This window comes from Ambystoma mexicanum, chromosome 9, assembly GCF_040938575.1.
Source record: "Ambystoma mexicanum isolate Mex_15411 chromosome 9, UKY_AmexF1_1, whole genome shotgun sequence".
NCBI lineage: Eukaryota > Metazoa > Chordata > Amphibia > Caudata > Ambystomatidae > Ambystoma > Ambystoma mexicanum.
In genome coordinates, this window is record NC_090931.1 from 98,224,893 (window position 1) to 98,249,955 (window position 25,063).

The 25,063-nt window shown below is 50.1% G+C and overlaps 1 protein-coding gene across 1 annotated transcript in view; it reads left to right on the top strand.

Moving 5' to 3' along the window:
- ZW10 (zw10 kinetochore protein) overlaps positions 1-25,063 on the top strand; it is a 270,359-nt gene that overhangs the window by 86,164 nt on the left and 159,132 nt on the right. Inside the window, exon 4 of the mRNA XM_069614236.1 lies at positions 13,713-13,790. Within this exon, the coding sequence (XP_069470337.1) occupies positions 13,713-13,790 (78 nt within the window). The remainder of the gene's footprint in view (positions 1-13,712; positions 13,791-25,063) is intronic.

A 25,063-nucleotide genomic window follows, 5' to 3' on the forward strand; every position in this document is an offset into this window, starting at 1 on the left:
ACGCCCGGAAAGCTGTTCAGGATCTGCCCTGGATGCCAGCTACAGAACGTCTTTAAGGAGGACGAGCACTCCTTTTGTCTCTACTGCTTACATGAGGACAAGACGCACGTGGAGAAGGACTGTGCGTTTTGCGGCAATATGTCGGAGCGGACCATGAAGGACCGCCATCAACGTCTCGCCAACTGGCTGGAAGGGAAGAGCCCGTCAGGCGAGAAGAAGAGGAAGAAATCCGAGCGGTCTTCTAAGACCTTTGAGGACGCCCCAGCGACGGGGGTCCAACACAAGGCCAAGCACCGCGAGTCCGCTGGCACCGGGAGCGCCGAACGGTCGGGCTCTATGGGCGCCAGGCAGGGCGCACCCTCCCCGGCACCTTCAGCCACGAGCCAACGCTCTGGGTCGGGTAAGAGGAAGGGCGAGCACCCGGCGAAGCTCCTGGAGAGGCCCCGGTCGAGCTCGAAGGCCCCATTGGAGGGGGAGCGAGGCAGTGTCCCCCCCCCCCCCTCAAGGATAAGGCGGTGAGCGCACCTAAGGTGGTGAAGGCCTTAATCCATCCGGCCAAGCCCTCTATCGATACTGTCGCGGCGGCCCTGGCTCAGCCTGTGGAGGCTACACCAGTGGTGGCGACCTCGGGGCTCAGAGTCTCCCTGCCACCTCGGAGGGAGTCCTCTTTTGTGCCCATCGATAGGACCCCCGTGAAATCCCCGGCGGGGAAGAAAAAGCGGGGGCAGGGCGTCGTCGTAGATTCGGCCTCAACCTCGGAGGAAGAGCTGATTGAGGTCTTAAGCCAGGGCCTTGGCGTGGAAGAAGACCGGCCCGTCGGGATGGATCCCGACGCAGGTGATGACGACATCGTCGAGGGTGCCGACGGGGCCCCTGATCGCCCGTCGGATTCCCCTCTGCCAGCGCCGCAAGACAACTCGGCGGCCATTTTGTTGGCTATACAGTCCTTATGTTCAGAGATAAGGACGAGACTACCGTTGCTGACGGAGGAACCTCTCCCGTCGGGGGATCCGGAACCGGGACCTTCTGGTGTTCCCCCGCCCAAGAAAAGAAGGATTCACCCTCCACCTCCTTTTCAGCCGTCGCGCCCCGTCCAGCCCTCCTCCCCGTCCACCCGAGGGGATGATACGGGGACTGACACGGCAGCGACGGGTACGGACGACGAGGTATACGACGAGGATCTACCGTCGCCACCTCCCACCAGGGCTTCTCCGCCCGACGAGATTGGATCGTTCCACTCCATGATCGCCAGGGCATCCGAGCTTTTCCAACTCTGCCCTGAGGAGAAGAAAAAGGAAGGATTCCTTTATCAACGGCGCGAGGCCAAGAGGAAGACGGTCCTCGCGGTGCCTCTACTGGACGACATTTGGGATGAGGGCCTCGCCCTCCTCAAGAACCCTTCCACGACGCCAGCTAGAAGAGACCGGTACGAGAAGAAGTACCGGGTCCCGGACGCGGCCCCCCTGTGCCTCCGGGCGCAGCCTACCCCGGACTCCGTCGTCTCCGCGGCGGCCAGGAAGAAAGGGGGGGGGTGCGGCCTCCACATCGACTTCCCCACCGGACGGCGAGGGAAAGAAATTGGACGCTATGGGACGCAGGGTCATCTCGTCTGCAGCGACGACGATTAAAGCGGCCAACGCCTTGGCTATCGTGGCCCGCTACGACAGGGAGCTAAGGTGAGGTGGCGTCGGACCACGCCATCACTATTGCGACGGACATCGCCGACACTGGGTTTTGCCAGTTGGGCAACGGCGTGTGCCTTAGGCGGCGTGGATGGCTCAAGGCTACGGACTTCCGTCAAGACGTACAGACCAGAGTCCTGGACATGCCGTTCGATGGGAACAACCTGTTTGGGAAAACAGTGGACGATTCCCTTCAGGCCATTAAAGCGGACACTGAGACGGCCCGGGCCCTTGGGGTTCTGCAGCAACGACGGACGCCCTTTCGGAGCAGCGGAGGCAAGGGCGCCTCCAAAGGTTCCGGCGGCGGTTTCTCCACCTACCGTCAAGCGGCCCGCTCGTCGTCTCAGGAGGCCTACAGAGGATGAGGCAAGTCTGGCGGACCCCGCCGTCGTCACAAGGAGGTCAAGGCGGCAAAGCCTCGTCGAAACAGGATTGAACCGGCCGTGGGGTCGGGCCCCCACGGAAGCACCCTGGTGGGAGGCCGGCTGGCGAGCTTCGTCAGCGTGTGGGAGTCCATCTCCACCGACCGTTGGGTGCTGGACGCCTTAGCCCGGGGCCACGCGCTCGAGTTTCAAAGAAGGTGCCTGCGCGTCCCCCCCGTGGCCAGGAAAGAGCTTCACGTCCCTCAGCTTCTCCAGGAGGTAAAGGCGATGCTCAGGAAGGGCGCCATCGAACTCGTCCCAAAGAGGCTTCGGGGCTCCGGAGTTTACTCGAGATACTTCCTCGTGAAGAAGAAGACGGGAGGATGGCGCCCCATCCTAGACCTGCGACGTCTGAACAAGTTCATCAAGGCGCAGAAGTTCCGGATGGTCACCCTCCAGCACGTCCTGGGTCAGCTGGAGGAAGGAGACTTCCTGTCGTCGTTGGATTTGGAGGATGCCTACTTCCATATTCCCATCCTAAAGGGGCACCGAAAATTCCTCAGGTTTGTGGTCCAAGGGCGTCACTACCAGTTCAAAGCCCTCCCCTTTGGACTACGGTCGGCACCCAGGGTATTCACCAAGTGCCTTGCACCGGTGGCGGCGCAGCTGCGCCGCGAGGGGATCCACGTCTACCACTACCTGGACGACTGGCTCATCCGAGCCAAGACGAGGGAGCTCGCCGTGGAGCACACGGCAAGGACCGTCCAACTTCTCACGGACCTGGGATTCTCCGTGAACTACGCCAAGTCCCACCTGGTACCCGCGCAAAACGCACTGTTTCTGGGAGCGAAGCGCGACACAGTGTCCCTTCTGGCCTCCCCGTCGGAGGAAAGGACCAGGTCCATCCTGGGCAAGGTACAGCGGATGTTGGTTTCAGACGCGGCCAAGGTGAGGTCCATCAAGTCCCTCCTCGGAATGATGTCTTCTTGCATCTACCTCATTCCCATGTGCAGGCTCCGGATGCGCCCGTTGCAGGAGTTCCTGGACGCGCGCTGGATCCAAACGACGGGCGGCTTCGAGGAGAGGATCACACTCGACGAGAGTTTCCGCCGAGCGGTCCGGTGGTGGGGCAACCGCGCGCATCTGACGGCGGGCATGGACTTCCAGACCCCAGACCACCAGGAGACGGTGACCACGGATGCCTCCCTGGAAGGGTGGGGAGCGCACACCGAAAATCTGCACGCGAGAGGCCTTTGGCTCCCGACGGAGAAGTCCCTCCATATCAACGTCCTGGAGCTCCGTGCAGTGTTCTGGGCCCTCAGGTCCTTCCTTCCGTCCCTCAAGGGCAAGGTGGTGAGGATCTTCACCGACAACACCACCACCATGTTTTACATCAGGAAACAGGGCGGAACCAGGTCCCCAGCACTGTCCAAGGAGGCGCAGGACCTGTGGCATTGGGCCGTCGCCCAAAGGATGTTTCTGGTGCCGTTTCATCTGGCAGGGATAAAAAACACCATCGCCGACTCACTCAGCAGGGAGCTGCGCTCGTGCCACGAGTGGGAACTACGGCAGGATCTAGTGGATCGCCTCTTCCGACGGTGGGGCACACCCCAGATCGACCTGTTCGCGACGGCGACAAACTCCAAGTGCCGGAGGTTCGCCAGAAGGTTTCCCCAGGCGAGGAGCATGGGCGATGCTTTCTCGTTCCCCTGGGAGAGCCTGTTCCTCTACGCGTTCCCTCCTTTGCCACTGCTAATCCGGCTCGTCAACCAGCTCAAGAGGTCACGGTGCAGGATGATCCTCGTCGCACCTGCGTGGCCGAGGCAGATATGGTTCCCGGACCTTCTGGACTTGTCAGCGTCCCCGCCAATCAAGCTGCCGGTGGACGCGGATCTACTCTCCAGGGAAGGAGGCGCCATCCTCCACCACGACCCGAAATCGCTGAACTTGCAGGCCTGGCTCCTGCAGCGCTAGAGTTTGGAGGATACGACATACCGGCCGACTGCAGAGAGGTTCTTGCAAAGGCCAGGGCATCCTCGACTCTTAAATGCTACGGACACAAATGGAAGAGGTTCTCTGTCTGGTGCCACGCACAGAAGATTAACCCTCTACGGGTGACGGCTCCCCAGGTACTGCCGTACCTGCTGACGCTGGCCAAAGCTGGACTGGCACACGCGTCCATCAAGATTCATCTTGCTGCGATCTCCCGATACACCAGAACCACGGGCCGGACGTCCTTGTGGTCTCATCGTCTGGTGAAAGAGTTCATGAAGGGACTGTTCAGATCGTTCCCGCCGGTGAAGGCTCCGGCCCCGGCGTGGGAGCTCAACGTGGTGCTGACCAAGCTCATGGGACCTCCGTTCGAGCCTCTGCACTCGGCCCCGTTGAAGTTTCTGTCGTGGAAAACAGCGTTTCTTGTGGCCATCACCTCCGCACGACGGGTGGGAGAGATCCAGGCCCTTTCCTGCAAGGCCCCGTACTTGACTTTTCACGACACGAGGGTAGTGCTCAGGACGCACCCCTCCTTCATGCCCAAGGTACCGTCGGACTTCCATCTCAACGAACCCTTGGTGTTGCCTGTGTTCTTCCCGTCGCCTTCGTCGCCGGCTGAGAGGACTTTGCACTCGCTGGATGTGGCTAGAGCGCTGAAGTTCTACGTGGACCGCACGAAGTGTTTTCGGAAGACGTCACAACTCTTTGTGAACTTTGGACCTGTCAATCGGGGGAAGGCTCTCTCGAAGGCTTCCATTTCCAGATGGCTCCCCGGCTGTATCATGTACTGTCATCGGTTGGCAAACCGACCGCTGCCTGGCCGTCCGAGAGCCCATTCCACCAGAGCGATCGCAGCTACCACGGCGTTCCTTTCTGGTGTGCCCCTGCTGGACATATGCAGGGCTGCTACGTGGAGGTCGACGCACACCTTCACGAAATTCTACTGCGTCGATCGGGAGTCCAGGGTCGGCCAAGAAGTGCTGCGCAACCTGTTCGCCTGAGGTGAGCCTGGTGAGGAGGTAAGATGCTTAATGTTGAGTTTGATGTACTGCTTAATGTTGAGCCTTTGCCACCTCCCGTGGTTGTGCATGTGTGTACTGCTACGTATTCTTTATTCATGAGCATGTGAATCCATCCCAGACCCCATGCTGGAGAAGGAACAAGTTACTTACCTGTAACTGTTGTTCTCCAGCATGGGTCTGGCATGAATTCACATGCGAACCCTCCCGCCTACCCCTCTGCGGCTCTTCACTTGGTCATACTGCCACTTCACGTGCTTCCAAATCTGAAGATGGCTGCCAGAGGCGGTGCTTAGGTAGAGGGCAGTCATTGGCTGTGGTCAGTATGACGCAGAGACCAGTGATTGGTTATTACTACGAAAGACAGATCAGAAACGAAACTGATACTGGTTTTTTCTTTACCGAGGATTCCCAGCCTGACGACGGGGAATATTCATGAGCATGTGAATCCATGCCAGACCCATGCTGGAGAACAACAGTTACAGGTAAGTAACTTGTTCCTTCTTTGCTATTGCGTTGCCTTGTGGTTCTAGTTTGAGTCCTTTATCTATGAGTATTCCCAGGTTTTTTTTTTTTTAATCAAGGAAGATGCTTCCGGTTAGGCAGTTCAGTTATATGTCTGTTGCGTTCTCCTCTGGGGGAGATCATTATTTCTGTTTTAGTCGGGATTAGTTTGAGATTGTTGCTTGTCATCCAGGTGTATGTTTCCTTGAGGCATTTGTTGAGGGTGTTGTTTGGGTCTTGGGTTGAGGTTATCTTAAAGCTGACTTCGGTATGGTCTGCGTAGTTGTAGATGGTCAGTCTGTGGGTTCGAATGAGTTTTATTAGGGGGGGCATATACATGTTGAAGAGGAGTGAGGAGAGGATAGAACATTGTGGTACACCACAGGAGATGTTTTTGGTATCAGTAGTAAATGGCGGTCGGTAAATTCCTTCAGTTCAGTTAGTGAGGAAAGATTTTAGCCATTTTGTTTTTTACGCCACATTCCTGAAGTCTCGGAATTAGTGTTGTGTGTCTGATTGTGTCGAAGGTTGCTGATTTGCCCAGTAGTATGAGGGCCGATTGGGTGCTGTTGTCTGCATATATTTTTAGGGTGTCTCGTATGGATAGAAGTGCTGATTCCGTTCCTTTTATTGGTCTGAATGCGACTTGTGAGTTTTTAGTGTTCCATTGGTTTCTACTTGGTTGAGTGGATTTTGTAGATCTGGTTCTCCAATAGTTTCGTCGGGTATATTAGATTTGTTTTAGGTCTGTAGTTGGTGGGATCTTCAGCACTGTTCCTTTTTCGGTGGTACTTGATGTATGTCGATTTGAAAGTTTTGGGTACTATTCCTGTGCTTGTGGATAGGGTCATCAGTAGCCGAAGTAAGATGCTGAGGTTCTGTGGTTGAGGATTTCTTTGAAGCTGTCTAGTGGGCACGAGCCACTGGGGGGATCCGGCAAGGTTGGTTTCTTTTATTGGTGCGGTCAAAGCTTCTTCATCCATAAATAACCTATCATATCATATCATGGGTTCGATTTGGTTGAGTGTTGCTGATGCTGCTGATGGTTTGCTGGTTATTGTTGGTTCCGTATTTGTGTTTATTGTTGGGTGACTTGCGTCGATGTTCTGTTGAATTGTTTCGGTTTTTGTTCTTAGGTGGTTAGTGATATTTTCACATAGGGATTGTGATGGTATGACACCTTTGTTGCAAGATGTTGGGTTTTTGATTTCTTTGATTTGTGAATAGTTTGTTTGCCAATTGGATTCTTGTGGCGGAGTGTTTTTGTTTCTGCTTTATGGACTGCTTCTTTTTACATTCTGATTTGTCGTTGGTATTTAATTTTGTCATGTTGATTGTAATTTTTTCTCCATAGTTTTTCCAATTTGCGGTCTCGACTTTGAGTTTCCTCAGTTCTTCTGTGAACCGTCTTGCTGCCGTCTTTTTTGCAGTGGCTTTCTAAGGTTTTGCTGGTGCTAATGCTGTAGGGCCTCTGCGATCCAGGCGACACGTTTGTTTTCCGCTGAGTCAGGAGCCTACTTGGTTTGGTTGATTCCAACAATTCTGTTAACGGTTCCAGATGAAGACTCTTCCAGTCGATTTTTGTTAGTAGCATGCAGTATTGAATTTACTGGTGGGCAGTGGTCGAGAGTCTGTCACTGCAGAAAATTGCGTTCAAGAAATGTCCAGTACCGTGGGTTTGTCCATTCACTATTTACTAGTAGTGGAGTGTTTCCAGAAGGGCGCTGAAAGAGTTTGCTGTGGTTTTGTTTTCTCTTTCGAACAAGATGTTGAAATCCCCCACGACAATTATGTTATTATATTCGGCAATTATGTCAGATCGGAATGGAATGCATTGAAGAAGAGAGGTGTCTGAATGGGAGGGGTGGTTTTAGAGACCTAAGGTGTACCTTTCCATTTAAAGGGTCAAAGGGCAAACAGGGAGGGGGGACATGTCTGACTTAATTGGACCAATGATAGAGGGCCTAAGATGGAAACGTGGGGGAGAGGCATCCTGATCTTGGAATGGATGGACTGCAGGGCACAGGGAACACATCCCCCCCTGGTGGAACACATGGGGGTGGTAATTGCTGCACACCATAATGTACTAAAGAGGAAGGGATATGGGCGGCACCTAGTTGGAACACCAGATATAGAAAAGGTACTACCACTAAATATCCGTACACAAAAACCCACACTATTGCATTCACTGTAGGGGTGGCAATTACAGCACACCAGAATGTATGCCCGGGGAAGGGGTATGGGCCACAGTTAGTCAGAACAGCAGGGGTATGAAAGGGTACTGCCACTAATCAACCCTACTAAAAACTCACCCTTCTGCTGACCAACCATTTGTCCTAGCGACCATAATAGATAAATGTGTGTGTCTTTGAGGCGGTCCAGTATATGCAGGGTTCTTGGACCGATCGTGCACTCTTGAGGAATAAACTATGCAAAATAGGGTTTCCACCACTCCTTTTGAATTCAATGATTTCTTTGTATTCTAATACTACAGCCTCAGTGATCAGTCATCCAAGCTTTGGGGTTACTGAGGCATTTGAGACAAATAAGGGTGTTTGGCAGGGCTGCCCAATGGCCTGCTTCTTTTTATTATTTTTCATTCAGACTTTATGCTGAATCACTTGCAGCAAGTCCTGTTTTTGCCTAGTCTAAGTAGAGTTATCTACCCTTTCCTTTTATATGCAGATGATGCCATTTTATTAGATTTAACACCAAAAGGATTAAGGGCCAGCTTGAGCTACGCAAATAGATACTGAGGTTAACGGCTTGAGCCTAAATCTAAAGAAAACAAAGATAGTGTGTTTTGGTGCCAACAAAAAGAAACTCAATTGGTCCGTGAATAATCCAAATATTAATATGGCAGACTCCTATTCCTATCTAGGTGTGCTTTTTTCTAGCAATTGTCTATGGTCTGCACATCTACAGCAGCTTCAAAAACGGCTATGCACTGGCCCGCAGGGTCTTTTGAGATTTTATCACAAATATGGTAGCCGTTTAGATGTATCCAGGTGATGGAACAAAGGTGTTTTCATCTGTTATGTATTGTAGCAAAATCTGGGGTAGCTCATCATGTATTGCCCTGGATCGTATCTTGCACATCTACCTGAGTAAGTTACTTGGCGTGGGTCCAAACATCCCTGGCTTGGCTCTTGCCTTTGAAGTCAGTGTTTTAAATATTGGCGTGCATGCCGAATTTGGTTTCCTTAACTACTTTTGCAAAATACACCAGGCCTGTCTAAAAATCAGAATATTAGCAACGTCCTGAGTAAAAACACAAAAGCTGTCAAATATGGTGAATTCCTGTGGTATAGGAAGTGTTGTGTATTATGTTAAATGTGGGACATCGATTTTTAACAGCTAAACGAGGGTCGGGTGTCCTTGTATGATTTGAAAAAGAAAGCAAGGAACCTTGGATTTAATCTTGCAACAAATAGTATGGTAAATCTCCGCTCATTGAGCTATTTTGCAATGGCAAGGTCCACTCACCATAATTTCGGCATGCTGAGCAATATTCGGTCTCCCATTCATATACGTATTCTTGCAATGGTAAGATTAAACGTTTTACCACTCGGGGCGAATGTCGTGGCAGTTTAGATCCAAGCTCTGTGGCCGTGGTGCAATTGAGGATTTAGAGCACCTTTTTGCTTATCTGTTCAAAAGTAGTGGATCTAAGATGCCAATGGCTTAAGACATTTTGTTGGTAATAATGTTAGAACTGTTTTGGGGGCAAAGAATTTTGTTCTGTCTTGCGTCAACACATGTTTTGTTAATGATTTATGTGAGTACATTGTCGCCGCTTTAAAGTGCCTGGACAGGACATTTGAATTATATCCCTACATAGTAGATGGTTATAAATGTGCATAATCTTATATTTTTAGAAACTATGTTTTTAATATGGTTTACTTTGTAATCTGTATAAAATGTATTTCTTTTTGTAAATGGCGAAAGCCGAAATAAAGCATTCTTCTTCACCCTTCTGCATACACCTCCAAACTCTGAACTAAACAAAACCATACCCCTACAGCACAATAAACCACACACACTTCACTATAGCACAACCACGAAATAAACAGCTCGTAGCCCTGCTCTACAGCACATGGCCGCTACCAACCGAAAAACACACCTATGGTCAGTGAGCACTGAAAACTGAACTGAAGCTTCCAAGGGCACATCACAGTTCTTTTCTCCCGTTCAGTCCTACTAACTTACCCTCCTCCCCCCTTGCTTTACAGATCCGTCAGAGCGCCAAGAAACCACACAGGTGGCAACAGTGCGCAGTATAAGAACCTTTAACATCACATATTTGACAATGGAGTCAATGAGATTTGTGGCAAAATTTGGGTTGCAGGATGGCGACCTGTAGATCAGGAAGAACAGTAAGTTGGCTTGGTTTGGTGAGCTTGATATTGATTAGGAGGGATTCACAGTCTTCTATGTCAGTTGGTTTAAGTGATGTGGCACAGATGTGGTCTTTGCGCGCCATTGCGATTCCACCTCCTCTTTGTTTTTCTCTGTTGGCGTGTATTAGTCTGGAGTTGTCTGGTACGGCTTTCTGGTTGATTGTTTTGTAACTGTCTAATAGCCATGCTTCTGTGAAAAAGAGTGTTTTAGTGCTGCTGTTGATTACGTCATACATTTCTGTTTTGTGTGTTGTCATGAACCTTACATTGAGTAGGCTGCAGTATAGTGTGTGTTTTACTTGTTTTATTGTTGCCCATCCTTTAATGCATCTCAGGTCGGTTGGTGTTTGATGTATTTTTTTTCCTGAGGTTCTCTCCTGAATGAGGCTGTTGTTTGCTGATAATGGGGTTGGAGCCTCTGTCTCTTCGTTGAGGAGCTCAATGAGAAGGGTTTTTTAGTTCTGGTTCATAATGGTGGGCTGTTGGTTTGTACGTGTGGTCTTTTTTCAAGTCTTCAGTTATGTAAAGGGTGTGGATGGTTAGGGATTTTGGCTCCGATTTGTTTAGCGATTATTCTAAATTTCGAGTTTCTGTGTTCTGGTGTTCTGTGTATTGAGATGTGAGATTGTGGTGTCCTATTGGGGTCCAGGTTTGCTTGGGTCCTTGCCTATGGGTTGTTTGTCGGTTCTTTGTTTTATGTTTAGGTAGGGTTGTAGCCAGAGAGGTAGCACAAGATGTATTCCGTTTTTGTCTTGTCTTGTTCCATATCCTTAGTCCGTTTAGTGGTCTGTGTGTGGGGGGGGGATTTTGGGGTCTTGCAAATTCTGGTGGGTAGGTTCCATTCCATAGGGGGTGCGCTTCACTTCCTATTTCTGTTTTTTCCTTTCTTGTTTCTTTGTCTTTCTTATATCGTGGCATGTTTGTGCTCTGTCTATTGTTCCGGGGGTTGGGTTTGCGGTATGTTTCGGGGGCAGGTGCCCTCCTTGTTGGCTTTCTCTACTTGGGGTTAGTGGTTGGGCCGTCTGCTGTAGAGTACCGTGTCAACCTCACTGTGGCTGTAGGTTGTAGCTTCCGTTTCAGAGACAGGTTTGGACTGTGATATATTTTAGTGTATTCCAGGGTTGGATGCCCTCCTGGGTCAGTTATTTCCTGGTCTCCAGTTCAATCTGGGAGTTTAAACGCTTTCCTAGTTACCGTTTTGGTCAGTATGCCCCAACGTGTACAGTAGTGTCTGCCTCGCTGAGATTGTTATGTTGTGCCTCTGGTTTGGGTTTGTGGTATGTATATATTTGTATGTAGTGGTTGTGTCTGTCTCAGAGTCTTGCTGGGTTGTGTGCTTCCGGTCGCTGGGGTTTTATAGGCTATATGGGATTTGCATTGGCGAAAGCCTCTCTGTGGTTGTTGTATTTTCTTCTCTGAGTTTCTTTTGTTATAGTTCCTGGTCCCCTTGTTTTGATGAGTGAATTAGAATGGTTTTATTCTCCCGATGGTTTGGTCTTTCCTTACAGAGTCCTGTATATTTTTCTGCTTCGTGGTGACGTAGATCTCTCTCTGGGTCTCGTGTGGTTAGGGGCCCCTCTGGTCGCTGTGGTTTTAGTGGCTGTATTAGTGTTGTGTGTCTGATTGTGTCGAAGGCGGCTGATAGGTCCAGTAGAATGATGGTTCATTGGGTGCTGTTTTCTGCATTTATTTTTAGGTTGTCTCGTATGGATAGAAGTGCTGATTCCGTTCTTTTTATTGGTCTGAAACCGACTTGCAAGTAGGGAAACCCTGTCTGTGGTGGTTGTATTTCCTTTTCAGAGTTGGTTTATTGTGGCTTCCAATCCCCTTGTGTTGATGAGTGGTACATGTTGGTTTTACTCTCCCGGTGGTTTGCTCTTCCCTTCTGGGGTCTTGTGTAGTTTACTGCTTCACAGTGGCGAAGGCTTCTCTGTGGAAGTTGGATTTTGTAGTTGTATTGGATTTACAGTGGTGACCTGGGATGGCATGATACTAGGAGGCTGCAAGATGTGACCAGCCTTGCATCTGAACTGTGCTGTTGGAGGGAATACTGTGTGGTGTAACTCAGCACAACTAAAGTCAAATGAAACCAAGCCTGATTTGCGGGGTTTTGTGGACAAAGAATGTACTGTGGTCGAACACAATATTATCTAGGTTCAGAATTCAACCTTAGTGCTGTGACGATGTCCCTTGTGTGTGTCGCTGCTGACGGCCACTGCTATACTTTGTGGGATGGGACACGTAGCCTGCTCCTGAGCAGTGGAGAACCCCAGCTGGCACCCTAATTTGGCACAATATCTAACTGCAAGATTTAAAGCAGTGGCAATCACAGTGCTTATCTTCAGAGCGCAGCAAGGTTTAGAGCAGATACCAAACTGTAGATTTGGGGCCGATAATCTAACTTCTGAGGGTGCCCAGAATCGACACAATGTCTAATTTAGCAACGCAGAAACATTTAGAGCAGTGGCAATCACAATTTTTTTAAATTCAGAGCGCAGAAAGGTTTAATGCAGTGGCAATCCTAATTTGCAGCGAGATTTAAAGCAGATATCAAACTTTGGCCAGCTGGGTTAAACACAATTACAAATTTCAGAGTGCAGCAAGATGTAAAGCAGAAATCAAATTTATTAGGGCACTGAAGTTCAGCAGACTGTCTAATTTCAGGGTGCAGCAGGATTTATGGCAATTTCAATGTCTAATTTCAGAGCGTGGCTATCCAACCTCAGTGGGAACCTGGGTTCGAACAACAGTTTCTCACTTCAGAGTGCAGCGAGATTTAAAGTAAATATCACACTTTAGAGCGCACCCGAGTTCAACACCATGGGCCTTATTATAAGTATGGAGGTAGCTATGCCGCCATTACCGGCATGGCTACCCCCATGCCAGATACCGGGTCTGGGTTCCCGGAATGGGAAAGTACCGGGCCATTCTGACCTTGGAGGGCCCGGTAATTACCCTTCCCGGGAACCTGGACCCGGTACATCCCCATTCGAGCCCCCATAGGGCTCAATGGGAATGGGGAGGATGCAAACAATGAGCCCATTAATGACGGGCCCGTTGTTTGCATCCTGTTCTGCTCGCGGGACCCGCTAAGGAAGCCTGGTATAACCAGGCTTCCTTAGCGGGTCCCAAGTGGATGCCTCATAATGGGGTGGTAGAGGCATATCTCTACCGGCCCCGTTATCCCTCTACTGCATACCTCGTACTAAGGCCCCATGTCTGTCGAGTGCAGCAAGATTATCAGTGGCAATCGCAGTGTCTAATTTCCGAGGGGTGACATCAACTCATTTATAAACTAGGCAAAGGATCTTAAACAAATGCGTTGGTAGATCGGTTTCCCAATAACCTTATGCTTTGACAATAATATGTGGTGACGCACATTTTACATTATTGTGTTACTTTTTGCGTGGGTAGTATCAGTTGACACTAATTTACTGGTGTGACTTGCACAAATGCATTCATGACGGCACACCCAGACTGGCAAAAAAGTAACGTTGATTAACATCTTTTCAAACAACTGTGTTTCAGATACATTTAGCGCTTGGCCTATAAAGGTGAATGTTCAATAGTACCCAGAGTAGCAGAACTTGGTCACACTGTGAACTGAAGTACAGTATGACAAACCTGCCTGTAGATCCGTTTATGCTTGCGCAAACCATTTTATTTGCAGGCCTTAATATCTTTGTTCTCTAACGAATGTGCTTTTCCCTTTTGTTTGCCAATTCATATTTTTTTCTTTTTCTCTTTTTTTAGTTTGATAATGCAATCAATGAATACAACTGTGCATTTACAGAAAAAAACTACATTGCAGCTGCTCGGCACCTGGAAGAGGTAGGTTGCTCTTCCAGTCGACTAATAAAATTTGGAGCCTTGTATATCAAATACGCATATTTTTCCAAAACAAGGAACGGATCAGTTTTGGTTTGCCTCTCTTATTTATTTTTCATTAAAGCTCCCTTGCCATTCATTGAGATCCACGTTCACAACCTTGTAAGATGTTTTTGGCTAGTAGAGCACGGATGCGATAAAGTCACCTTATGCCGAGAAACAACTCCAGCTAAGCCTTTGCTGTATGGTGAAGCTTACCTCTTAAACTGTGTGGAAGAGACCAGGAATTGGGGTCTGGGATGAGGAGGTCTCCTACCAGAAACCCCTAGATGTTTGTTAGGATTTTTTTCAGAACCACTACTGGTTTATGGTTAGGGAAGCCAACCATAATAGACCTGCAGAGGTTTATCACAAGCTTAGCCAAAATTTCTTAGTAACAAGGTTGAGCAGTAAGGCTTCGAATAAGAGCAGGATGTTGGTGTAAAGTACAGTTGGCATACATAATAGCATGCCAAGCAATTTATTGTAAGTGTAAAAATACACCATTTAGCATCGCTGATGCATTAAACTAGAATGCTACAAGTAAGATAGAACATTATGCTCAATAGGAATGAATTGGGATCCGGCAGACTCAAAAATGGATACGTTCACAGCCCTTTGAACCCTGATTTGTATAAACAGCCACCCTAGGTAAGGCTAGACCATTCGGTACATCCGCTTTTACGTGTGTTAATAGCTTGATTTAATTTGTGTATAGCGCTACGTCGCCCATAGGCCTTAAAGCACTTCAATGAGATGGACAAAACTGAAATAGGTAGCCGCAAATCCGAGAGAAAAAGAATGCACGGAGGTCAATGGAGAGGCATATTGGGCCATTTATAAGGACAAGTCAGAAGTTTTATTAAACAGAAGGGTTTTAAGGACCTTTTTGAAGTTTTTTGCCAAAGCTCGGGTGAGAGTTTGTTCCATTAACTCGGCACCTGATAGTCAAACGTAGTACCTCCAAAGGCTTTAAGTTTAAATCTCGGCTGAGATAGCTTTGATGGATCATGGGACCGTAGACAATGACCAGGAATGAGAGTGGTAAGATGTTTGGACAGATATTGTGGTGCCTCTCCATTGCGACGCAATGGCGAGTAGTTTATGTGTGATCTGATGTTTAACCAGGAGCCAGTGTATACCTCTTCTGGCCTCTGTGACATGATCTTTTCTAGAAAGGCCACAGACCGGTCTCTCCGCCCCATTTTGAGTAACTTGCAAACTCTGGATATTGGTATGTGCTGTACCTAATAATAGACTATTACAATAGTCTATCTGTGAATTAATCAAAGCTGAGGCCAGCAGAGTACTGTTTTTTGAGAGATATATGGGTAAATAGGCGTTTGGGTGTCATAGCCACAAGATGCACGAACCTGGGCTACATGTGATTTCATTGAGTTTCCGCATCGAGGATAATACCCAAGGTTTTTACCTTGCCAGATAGGTTGATTTGATTCCCGCTGTGAGGAAGCTGATTTTTTCCCACAGCTATAATCAACAACCGCATTTAGCGCTAGGGAGTTCATGCACATCCACTCTTGAATTGCTTCATATACCATATTAATGGTAGAAACATCTTTATTATAGCAACCTGTTGTGGCATTGGAGGGTCAGTAGTTGCAGGGGTAGTGTCTTTGTCTTTTGACATTGTGAGGCAGGCATGGTATCAAGAGAGACACAGACTCGTAAATATTTTTTCAAAACCTTTATTTCTCCAGCGTTGGATCTTTCATAGATTCACATGCTGTGAATATTTCCCGTTGTCAGGCTGGTAAACCTCAGTAACTTGAACCTAGCGTTTTCCTATGCAAAATGTGGAGAGTAAAAGTGTCAATTGACATTTTTTTGGGGTGGTTCAGGCTACGCCAATAGGACGTCCGGTATAAATAGCCCCAGATGCGCGGCTTCCCTTCAGATTTCAACCGTCTCCAAAATGTTGGGATCACCTTGTGTCTACTCTGTCTTCTACATGTGCTTTCTTACAATCGGCTATTATGTGATCTGTGGGCCTTGTGATACCTGCGGCCTAATGAAGGTCTTGCCTGTATTGTCTTTACCCCAATCATTCGGGGGATGCCTGTGAGATCTGTCGTGGATTTTCTCATAAAAGGCAGCAACTGCCGGCTGATTAGTTGGCTCAATGAGGGCACTTACCTGGTTTCGGAGGTTTCGTCCCGGGGAAGCAAGTCCTCAGCTCTGGCGGTGAAGGCGTCTACGCAGCTGAGGGCAATGTCTGCGGAACCCCCCCCGCCAAGAAGCAACGCACGGAGGTGCCGGCATCAGAGTTGGGGGAAAGGTGGTTCCCCTGAATCCAAGTCGCATCGGTCCAAAGGTGCGAGTAGCTCTTCGCTCTCCAGGTTGGCGGGACCAGACAAGTCCAAGGGGTCGAGTGATGGGCCCGAGAAGCCGGCGCAGAGGTCCGCGTTGGTGGAGAAGGAGAAGGCGAGAGAGTCCTCTTCGAAGCACTTGACTCATCCAAGCACCGTTCCGGCACTTCAACCTGGCGGCTGGCGTCACCGGAGAAGGCCAGGCCAGGCCAGGCCTGTGGAGGCATTAGTGTCGTTGACGAGGTCGACGGAGGTTCCGTCGTCGACGATTGTGGTGCAATCCTTACTCCCTTCATCAACGGGGGTGTCATCGGCTCAGTCTACGGCCGTGACTGTCAGTGGTCCGCATTTGCTGTCAACGATGCAGCTGGAAGCGGATGATGGTTTGTTGCCGACTGGGGATCCGTGGCAGTCTAGGGCGGCGTCAGGCCGTTGCTCCCGGTGGACATTCTTCAACAGGATCCAGCTTCGTATTCAGTCTCCTCGGTTCTGGAGGAGGAGCATGAACTAGGTCTCCATCCATCGGTGCTGGGTCTGCGGGAGGCAGGTCAGTCTATGTTGAGTGGGGTTGGGGCCCCCCTGTACTCGTTGGTGAACCCCCACTCTCTGCTGTATATGCAGGTGTTAAGTATGCTCCAGTCTATATTGGGACAATTGGATGCACAACTTCCAGCAGCTCCCCAGGAATTCGCCTCTGGTGGGTCTGACATTGCCGTCACCAGTGGGGTAAGGGCTGACACTGCCGTCACCGGTGGGGTTGGGCCATCCAGAGGAAGGAGAGCTGATCGATTCGGATCAGGAGAGCAGGCCTCGTGACACATTGTCGACGGTGTCCTTGTCACCCACGAGAGATGATACGTGGGATACAGACGTGGAGGTGGAACCGCCTAGTAGCCCAGCTCAGCAGTCTCCGCCAGACGATATTGGGGTGTTTCATGCTGTGATGGCAAAGGCGTGTCAAGAATTTGGCCTTGCTCCTGAGGAGGAGCGAAAAGACTTCTTTTCGATCACATGGGGAAGCGACGGAAGGCAGTCTTCTCGGTCCCCATTTTGGACCATGTGTCGTCCCGGTTTCTCTTCCCAAGGCTTTAGGCGCTCGTTCCAGGCGGCACAGAGAAGCAAAGACTATCGGGCGTAGCGTAGGAAGGGTCCTGCCCCCTCTGTTGCTAAGGGACGGCAGTCTAAGTCTCACCAATGACTGCCATGCGGGCAGTCAACTTGGGGGCATAGTGTCGCGACACGTCGACGAGTGGAATCTTATTACTACGGACCTCTGGGTACTGGATACAGTAGGTCTCGGCCACTCAGAGTTTCGGCAACATCAACTCCCAATTCCACGCGTGCACGTGGTGCAACTGCACCTGCCTGTCTTGCGGCAGGAGGTCGAACTCATGTTGGCCAAAGGGGCGATAGAACCAGTCATGGTGTCGGAACAGGGCCTGGGGATGTATTCCCGGTATTTTATCATCAAAAAGCCCAATGGAAAGTGGAGGCCTATTCTCGATCTTTGGCTGTTGAAAAAGAATCTGCAACGGCTGAAGTTCAAGATGCTTACGCTGCAGGATGTGATCCGTGCGGTGCAGCCGGGAGTGTTCCAGGTTGGAGGATGCTTACTTCCACATCCCGGTGAGGCAAAACGATCGCAAGTTCCTGCGCTTTCTGGTCAGGGACGATAATTTCCAGTTCCATGTCCTCCCGTTTGGGCTGAAGTCTGCACCCAGAATGTTCACAAAATGCCTAGCTCCAGTCGCTGCCTTCCTCTGCGGGGGTGGGGGGAGGCGCATCATGTGTACCCGTACCTGGATGACTGGTTGGTGCGAGGGCTGTCGCCGGAAAGGGCTTTGGAGTCTCTCCCGGCGTCCATCGACCTATTACAACGGCTGGGGTTCGCAGTGAAGTTCTCAAAATCCTTTCTGATGCCATCCAGGGAGTTGGTTTTTCTCAGTGCTCAGTTTCTCACACAGGACAATCTGGTGAAGCTTTCAGACAAGAGAGTGGTGAAGTTGCAGTCCAGAGCGGCCGAATGGGGCCAAGGAACTGTGGTCTCCGTCCACAGTTTCAGGTCGCTGCTGGGTTCCATGTCATCCTGCATCCCACTTATCCTGAACTGTTGCTTGTTCATGTGACCGGTGCAGGAATTTCTTGCAGACCGGTGGTCGCAGAGTCGATGGTTAAGGTCGGAGAAGGTGGTCATCTCCCAGGGATTGGTGGAAGCCCTGAGATGGTGGGCACGCACAGACAATCTTGTACGGGGCATGCGCCTGCTGGAGCCTGATTTTCAGTTCACGATAGTTACAGACGCCTGCCAGGTGGGTCAGGGGGCGCACCTCGACCAGTCGCAGGTCCTGGGCTTGTGGTCGTGGAGGAGGCAAGGCTGCACATCAACTTACTAGAGTTGAGAGCAGTGCACTGGGCTCTGAAATCCTTTCTACCTCGCATCCAAGGTGCGGTGCTTCGAGTGTTGACCGACAATATCACTACAATGTTCTATTCAAGGAAGCAGTGGGGCACGCATTCTCGGCTCCTATCCAGAGAGGCTCAGGAGGTGTGTCATTGGGCCATTGCTCAGAGAATTCATATTACGGCTTATCTGCCAGGGGTTCAGAATCTGCAGGTAGATGCTCTCAGCAGAGATGGGGGGGGCAGGGGGGCAGTTACACGAGTGGACGCTGAAGAAGGAGCAGGTGACGAAGATCTTCAGGAAGTGGGGGTCTCCCCGTCTCGCCTTGTTTGCCATGCCAGAGAACAAGCAGTGCCCATTGTTTGCCAGCAGAGTGGCTCATCCGGAGTCAAAAGGAGACGCGTTCTTGTTCTCATGGACAGGCCTCTTCGGGTATGCGTTCCCTCTGTTTCTGCTGGTTCAGCGAACAATCCAGTGGGTGTGCAAATGCCCATGCAAAGGGATCCTAGTGGCCCCATTCTGGCCCAGACAGACGTGGTTCTCAGATCTCCTTCATCTAGCGGTGGAAGAACCGCTTTGTCTGGGTGCAGAACAGGATCTACTATCGCAAGACGAAGGGAGAGGGTGGCATCACGACCCGGCATCTCTCTGCCTGGCTGTGCGACTCCTGACCACTCTGAGTTTGGTCATCTAGGAATTTCACAGGAGTGCAGTCAGATCCTGGAGGCGGCGAGGGCGCCTTCCACTAATATCTCTTACAGTAGAAAATGGGCAAGATTCTGTGCCTGGTGTGAAAAGCAGCCGGCAGTGCGGCCATTGGAGGTTTCACCGGCCCAGGTTCTTCTATACCTGCTGCATCTGGCGCAGGGGGGGCCTTGTGTTGTCTTCAGTCAAGATGCCTTTAGCAGCCATTTCCAGATTCACCAGCCGTGCTACGCTACTCCTCTGTTTAGTGACAGATTGGTTAAGAATTTTTTTTTTTAAGGACTTTTTCGGACATTTCACCCAGAGAAAAGGTTTGCTCTGCTATGGAGTCTCAATGTGGTTCTCGCTGCTCTCATGAAACCGCTGTTTGAGCCTATGTCGACAGTGTCCTTGAAGTTCCTCTTGTGGAAAGTCGCGTTTCTAGTGGCAATCACATCTGCCCGAAGGTTTTCGGAGCTTCAGGCGCCGGTCGTTGACCCGCCGTTCCTGTGATTCATGAGAGACAAGGTACTCCTGTCTACTAATCCGCACTTCATACCTAAAGTGCCTTCGGCATATAACAAACACGCTACCATTGCCTTGCCCTCGTTCATCGCTAAGTCGACCACGCCGGCGGAAAGAGTCTTGCATTCTCTAGATTTGAAAAGGGTACTGAAGTTTTATCTGGCCCGTACTCACCGGCAGTCAAGACAGCTGTTTGTGGCGTTTGGTCCCTCCAGCAAGGGACGAACCATTTCCAAGCAAGGACTTTCCCGTTGGGTCTCGTCCACAATCTCATTTTGTCACGAAAAGACTGGCAAGCCCTTGAAGGCAATCCTAAGGCCCATTCTACAAGGTCCACAGCGTCATCGGAGGCGCTCTGGGCTGGAATCCCGCTCATTGATATTTGTCAAGCGGCTTCTTGGGCGGTGCCGCATACTTTCACCAGACACTACTGTCTGGGTCAGCAACATGTGGAAGATGTGCTGGTGGGACGTGCGGTCCTTCAACGCCTGTTTCAATAAGGTAAGCCTTGCAGCTTCCGGGTTTGTGTTTTACTCTTATTACTTGCTGGTTCTGTTGTCATGCATGTTGTTGGATGTTATTCGTTTGTTCATGGTATGACCTGGGGGCATGGGGTTGGTTTGCCTGTCATGCGCCTCCAAGGGTTGGCTGTACTGCTATGTCATCCATTCACAGCTTGCAAATCCATGAAAGATCCAATGCTGGAAAAGGGAGTAGTTTCTTACCTGTAACTCCTGAATGGAAGATCCCGAGGGGGTGGGTGGGAGAATACCGTTGGATTTCTCACACCATGTACGACAGCTGATTCTGCCTGTTCAGCCTCATGCAGAAGATCACCAGGCTTGGCTCAAGTTGAAGATGAAGACTGACCTCTGGTTCTGATCCCAAAATGCAGCAAGACCACTGGGATGCTGGAGATGAAGTGAAATGGGAACAAATGAGTCACTTCTTATACAAGCACAAGTAAAAAAGGCTGGCAGGACTCTGGTTCCAGCAGGGTCCTCTCCTTGGCAGCGCACAACAGCAGAGCTATGATGTCCCGGTCCAGGCCACGGCTCTCAACAACGCCCTGGAACACTTAGACCTGGTGGACATATGGAGAGCGCAACACCCAGAAGAAAGGAGCTACTCGTATTACTCTGCCCCGCACAAGATCCACACAAGGATCGACTACCTTTTCATCGACAGGGAACAAGCTGCATTGGTGGATGACACCACATACCTAGGCAGATCGATATCTGACCACTCACCGCTGGTTATGCAGTGGAGGTTGAACGGCCCCAGGCCCCTGATCCCGACATGGAGACTGTCCCCCATGGCACTCACTGATCAAGAGTTCAAGGAAGATCTTGGCACTAAGCTCGAAGACTACATTGACAACAACAAAGGGTCCGTATCGAGCTGGAGCACGCTATGGGAGGCGATGAAAGTGGTAACACGGGGCGAAGCCATTTCTGGAGCGGGAGGTATTCGGAGACGCCTGAAGGAGACACTGGAAGAACACGAAGCTGAGATAACACGCCTCGAGTCCCACTTAGACACCGCAGCTGAAAAGGAGGAGACCCTGAGGGGGCTCCGAGACGACTGCCGAATGGCATGGGACAGACTGGCAAAATTCGACTTTGCAGCCAACACCACCAAAGCACACAAAGAGGCCGATAAACCAGGTAGACTACTAGCATGGTTGTGCAAACGAGAACACCCAAGGCACTCCCTCACCGAGATCCAGGATGAACGTGGAGTTACACATAAATCACAACTTGACATTAACACCGCTTTCGCAAAATTCTACTCTGAGCTCTACTCCCACGATAAGCAAGTACCCAGAGAAGACATCAGAGCCACCCTAGACGACATCAAATACTCGATCAGATCTCTAGCCACCAGCAAGTCCCCGGGGAGCGATGGACTCCCGCCCGAGTTCTACAAAACCTACAAAGCCACCATCACTCCAATACTACTGGGGGTCTACACGGAGGCATATGAAGATGGAATTCTCCCCTGCACCATGAAGGAAACCATCATAATCCCTATGCTCAAACCAAACAAGCCACCCGAACGCTGCGATTCCTATCGCCCGCTAGCGATGCTGAACTATGACGCCAAGATTTTGACCACCATTCTGGCTAAGAGGCTCGCGAGGGTGATTGGGACCATTGTACATGAAGACCAAAACGGGTTCATCCCGGGACTCAACACCACGGCCAACCTAAGGAGACTACAACACGTCATAGCTGAAACCCATGAAAGCGTCGAGGATCTGGCGGTGCTCTCGCTAGATGCCGTCAAGGCCTTCGACTCCATCTTCTGGGAGTGGTTAATCGAGGTGTTGAGCGAGTTTGGGTTTGGAGAAGGCTTTGTGAGTTGGGTCAGGGTCCTTTATAGCTCACCCAGGGCCAGAGTGAAGACCGGACGAATAATATCTGAAGCCTGGGCGATACAAAGAGGCACCAGGCAGGGCTGTCCGCTATCACCCATGTTGTACGTCTTGGGACTGGAGCCGATTGCCATCTACTGCAGGAAACAGTTCTTTGATGCAGGCATAAAGCTAGGCAACAGGCACTTCATAATTTCCTTATACGCGGACGACGTACTCTTATACCTGAAGAACCCACAAATAAACGCGCAGGTACTGCTCGATGTCCTGGACAATTATGCCCGGTATTCCGGAATCAAATTTAGCAGATCAAAATCTTGTGCATTCCCGCTAGCCAAACTCAACAAGACAAGTAAGGAAGATTTGCCGGAGGTGGGGATAAAATGGCAACCAGGAATGTTCCGCTACCTGGGAATCAACATAACGCATACCCCAGAACTTACCCACGACCACAACACTGAAAGAGCAGCAAAAGCACTCCGCAACTCCATGAAGTTCTGGTCAAAGTTGCCACTTGCCATGATGGGCAGAGCAGCAATTGTGAAAATGATTATCCTACCGAGATTCCTCTACTACTTTACAAATGTCTGCTACTACATCCCTCTATCCTTCTTCAGAAAGCTGGATTTGCTAATCAGAGACTTCCTATGGGGCCCAGCTAGACACAAGCTACCCCTAAAGATCCTCACGTTGCGACACAAGGAAGGGGGGGTGCAGCTCCCGGATCTACACATGTATTACTTAGCAGCTCAACTCAGCCATGTCACAAAGTGGCTCCACGACAACCCAAATGCGGAATCAGGACTACTAAGGCTAATACCTTCCAATCTGTTTCCCAAGGAATCACTCTGGAACCCACTGAAGCAAACACGAGAAGTCCCTATGATTGTGCAGCTGGGTAGACAAATTTGGACTAGAACCTGCTCCATCCTTCAAATGACTCACCCGTATTCTCCTGACAACCCCATCCTTGTGGACACATGCCAAACCATAACAGACCTCAGGGTGGCAAGAAACTGGGAGCGCGCTGGGATTTACACTTGGGGCGATATGTACGAAGACGCCAAATTCAGAGAATTCGAAGCGATCCTGGAGTCAGAGGAACTAAGCAGAGGCCAATTCCTGTGGTATCATCGTCTCAGACAGGTTGCAAAAACAAAATGGCCGGAAGAACCCAACCCCAACCCCCTGCTCAACGAGATGCATGAACTTTCAGACGGCTGGAAACCAATAACCCGTCTCTACGGCCGACTAATAGACAGACCCAACCCTAAAAGTGCAGCACTAAAAGAAAGATGGGAACTTGACCTCCAGGTCACGCTCACGGACACTGAATGGGAGAGAGTATTACTTTACCCCAAGGAGGTCTCCAGGAACACCAGATTCCGACAAATCTAACTCAATGTTCTCTACAGAACATACATGACCCCGAAGAGAGTCGCCAGCTTTAACAAAAAGACATCATCAAACTGCCCTTGGTGCGGCACCAACGCAGCAGACCTACTGCACATGTTCTGGTCCTGTAACAAGGTGTTGCAATTCTGGTCCAAAATAAAGCAAACTTGCATGGAAGCTGGCATTACCAGATACAACTGGGACCCCAAGGAATGCCTGCTTGGAGCATACCCCAGACTGAGCAAGATCAAACACGTGGTCAAGCTAATGGACATTTCCTGCATCCTAGCCAAAAGAACCATAGCTATGGCTTGGAAGTCAAAACCAGGCCCGAGATACGAACACTGGCTCAGAGAACTAGAGCGTTGGACCACAGCCGAGACCAGAGCCTGGCAAGATGGAGCTAACACTGGAACAGCCGACGTAAACAACACCCTTGAAGCGTGGAAGGCCCTCCTCCGCGACATATCCTTCTCCGCAGACTACAAGCCCCCCTGAGGTATCTGCCCACCCTAACATTAAACAAGTATGGAACCACCCAGAACCTGAACCTCGATCATTCGTAAGCCCTGGAACTCTGCCTTCACACTCCTTTCCTCCGGAATACGAGCTGAACAAGGACACCCACACAAAGAGACTGTGCACTTTTTTTTTTTTTTTTGTTGTTTGTTGTTACCTGTTATTTTCTCTCTATATGGCTAACAAGTACCTTCACTAAATGCAGTTTTGAAATGAAAATTTACCCAAATGCCAATAAAAAGTGTTTTTTAAAAATAAAAATAAAAATAATGATGTCCCTGTCCAGCTACAAGAGTGCCCTTCAAGTTGCACATCGCCAGATCCAAACAGCAGGCTGGGTCCCCACCTGAGGTAGTGTGTGCCAACTACAGACTCACAACTCTTCTGAGTTCCAAGTCAACTAACTCAGTGCTGCAAGACTCAGAACTGGTTATGCCCAACTATTCAAGTGAGGGGTACGCCATGTAAGGTCTCCTTTTTCCATGAAAGGGCAGGACTTCACCTTGTAGTAGATATGTTGGGCAATGCTTGTCCCAGCAGCAGTCTTCAAGTGTCCCTCTGCGGCCTCTTGTGAGTCAGATTCTCTTCTTGAGTGGTTGAATAAAGGAATGACTCCAGATCCTCTGCTGATAGTCAAATTCCTGGGCATGTTGATCCCCACCCATCTATGAAGGGACCTGCAACATTCAAACCCTGGGCACCAGTCCAATAATGGACACCCAGCTCTGGTGCAGTCATAACATTACCCAAGGTTTGGGATATGTTTTGGGGCTTACTACTTTGTGGACAATGCAGAGGGTTTTAAACGTAATCCTCGCAGCCACTGGGAGCCAGTGTGGAGATTTCAGTCCTAGAGAGCTACGATCTCTGGGCTTGAGACCAAGGGCAAGCCTTGCAGTCCTGTTCTGGATGAGCTGCAGAGGGCGGAGGTTGGAAGCAGGCAGGTTTAGAAGGAGGCTGTTGCAATAGTCCAGCCTGGAGAGAACCAGAGCTCTGGAGACAGGTGTGG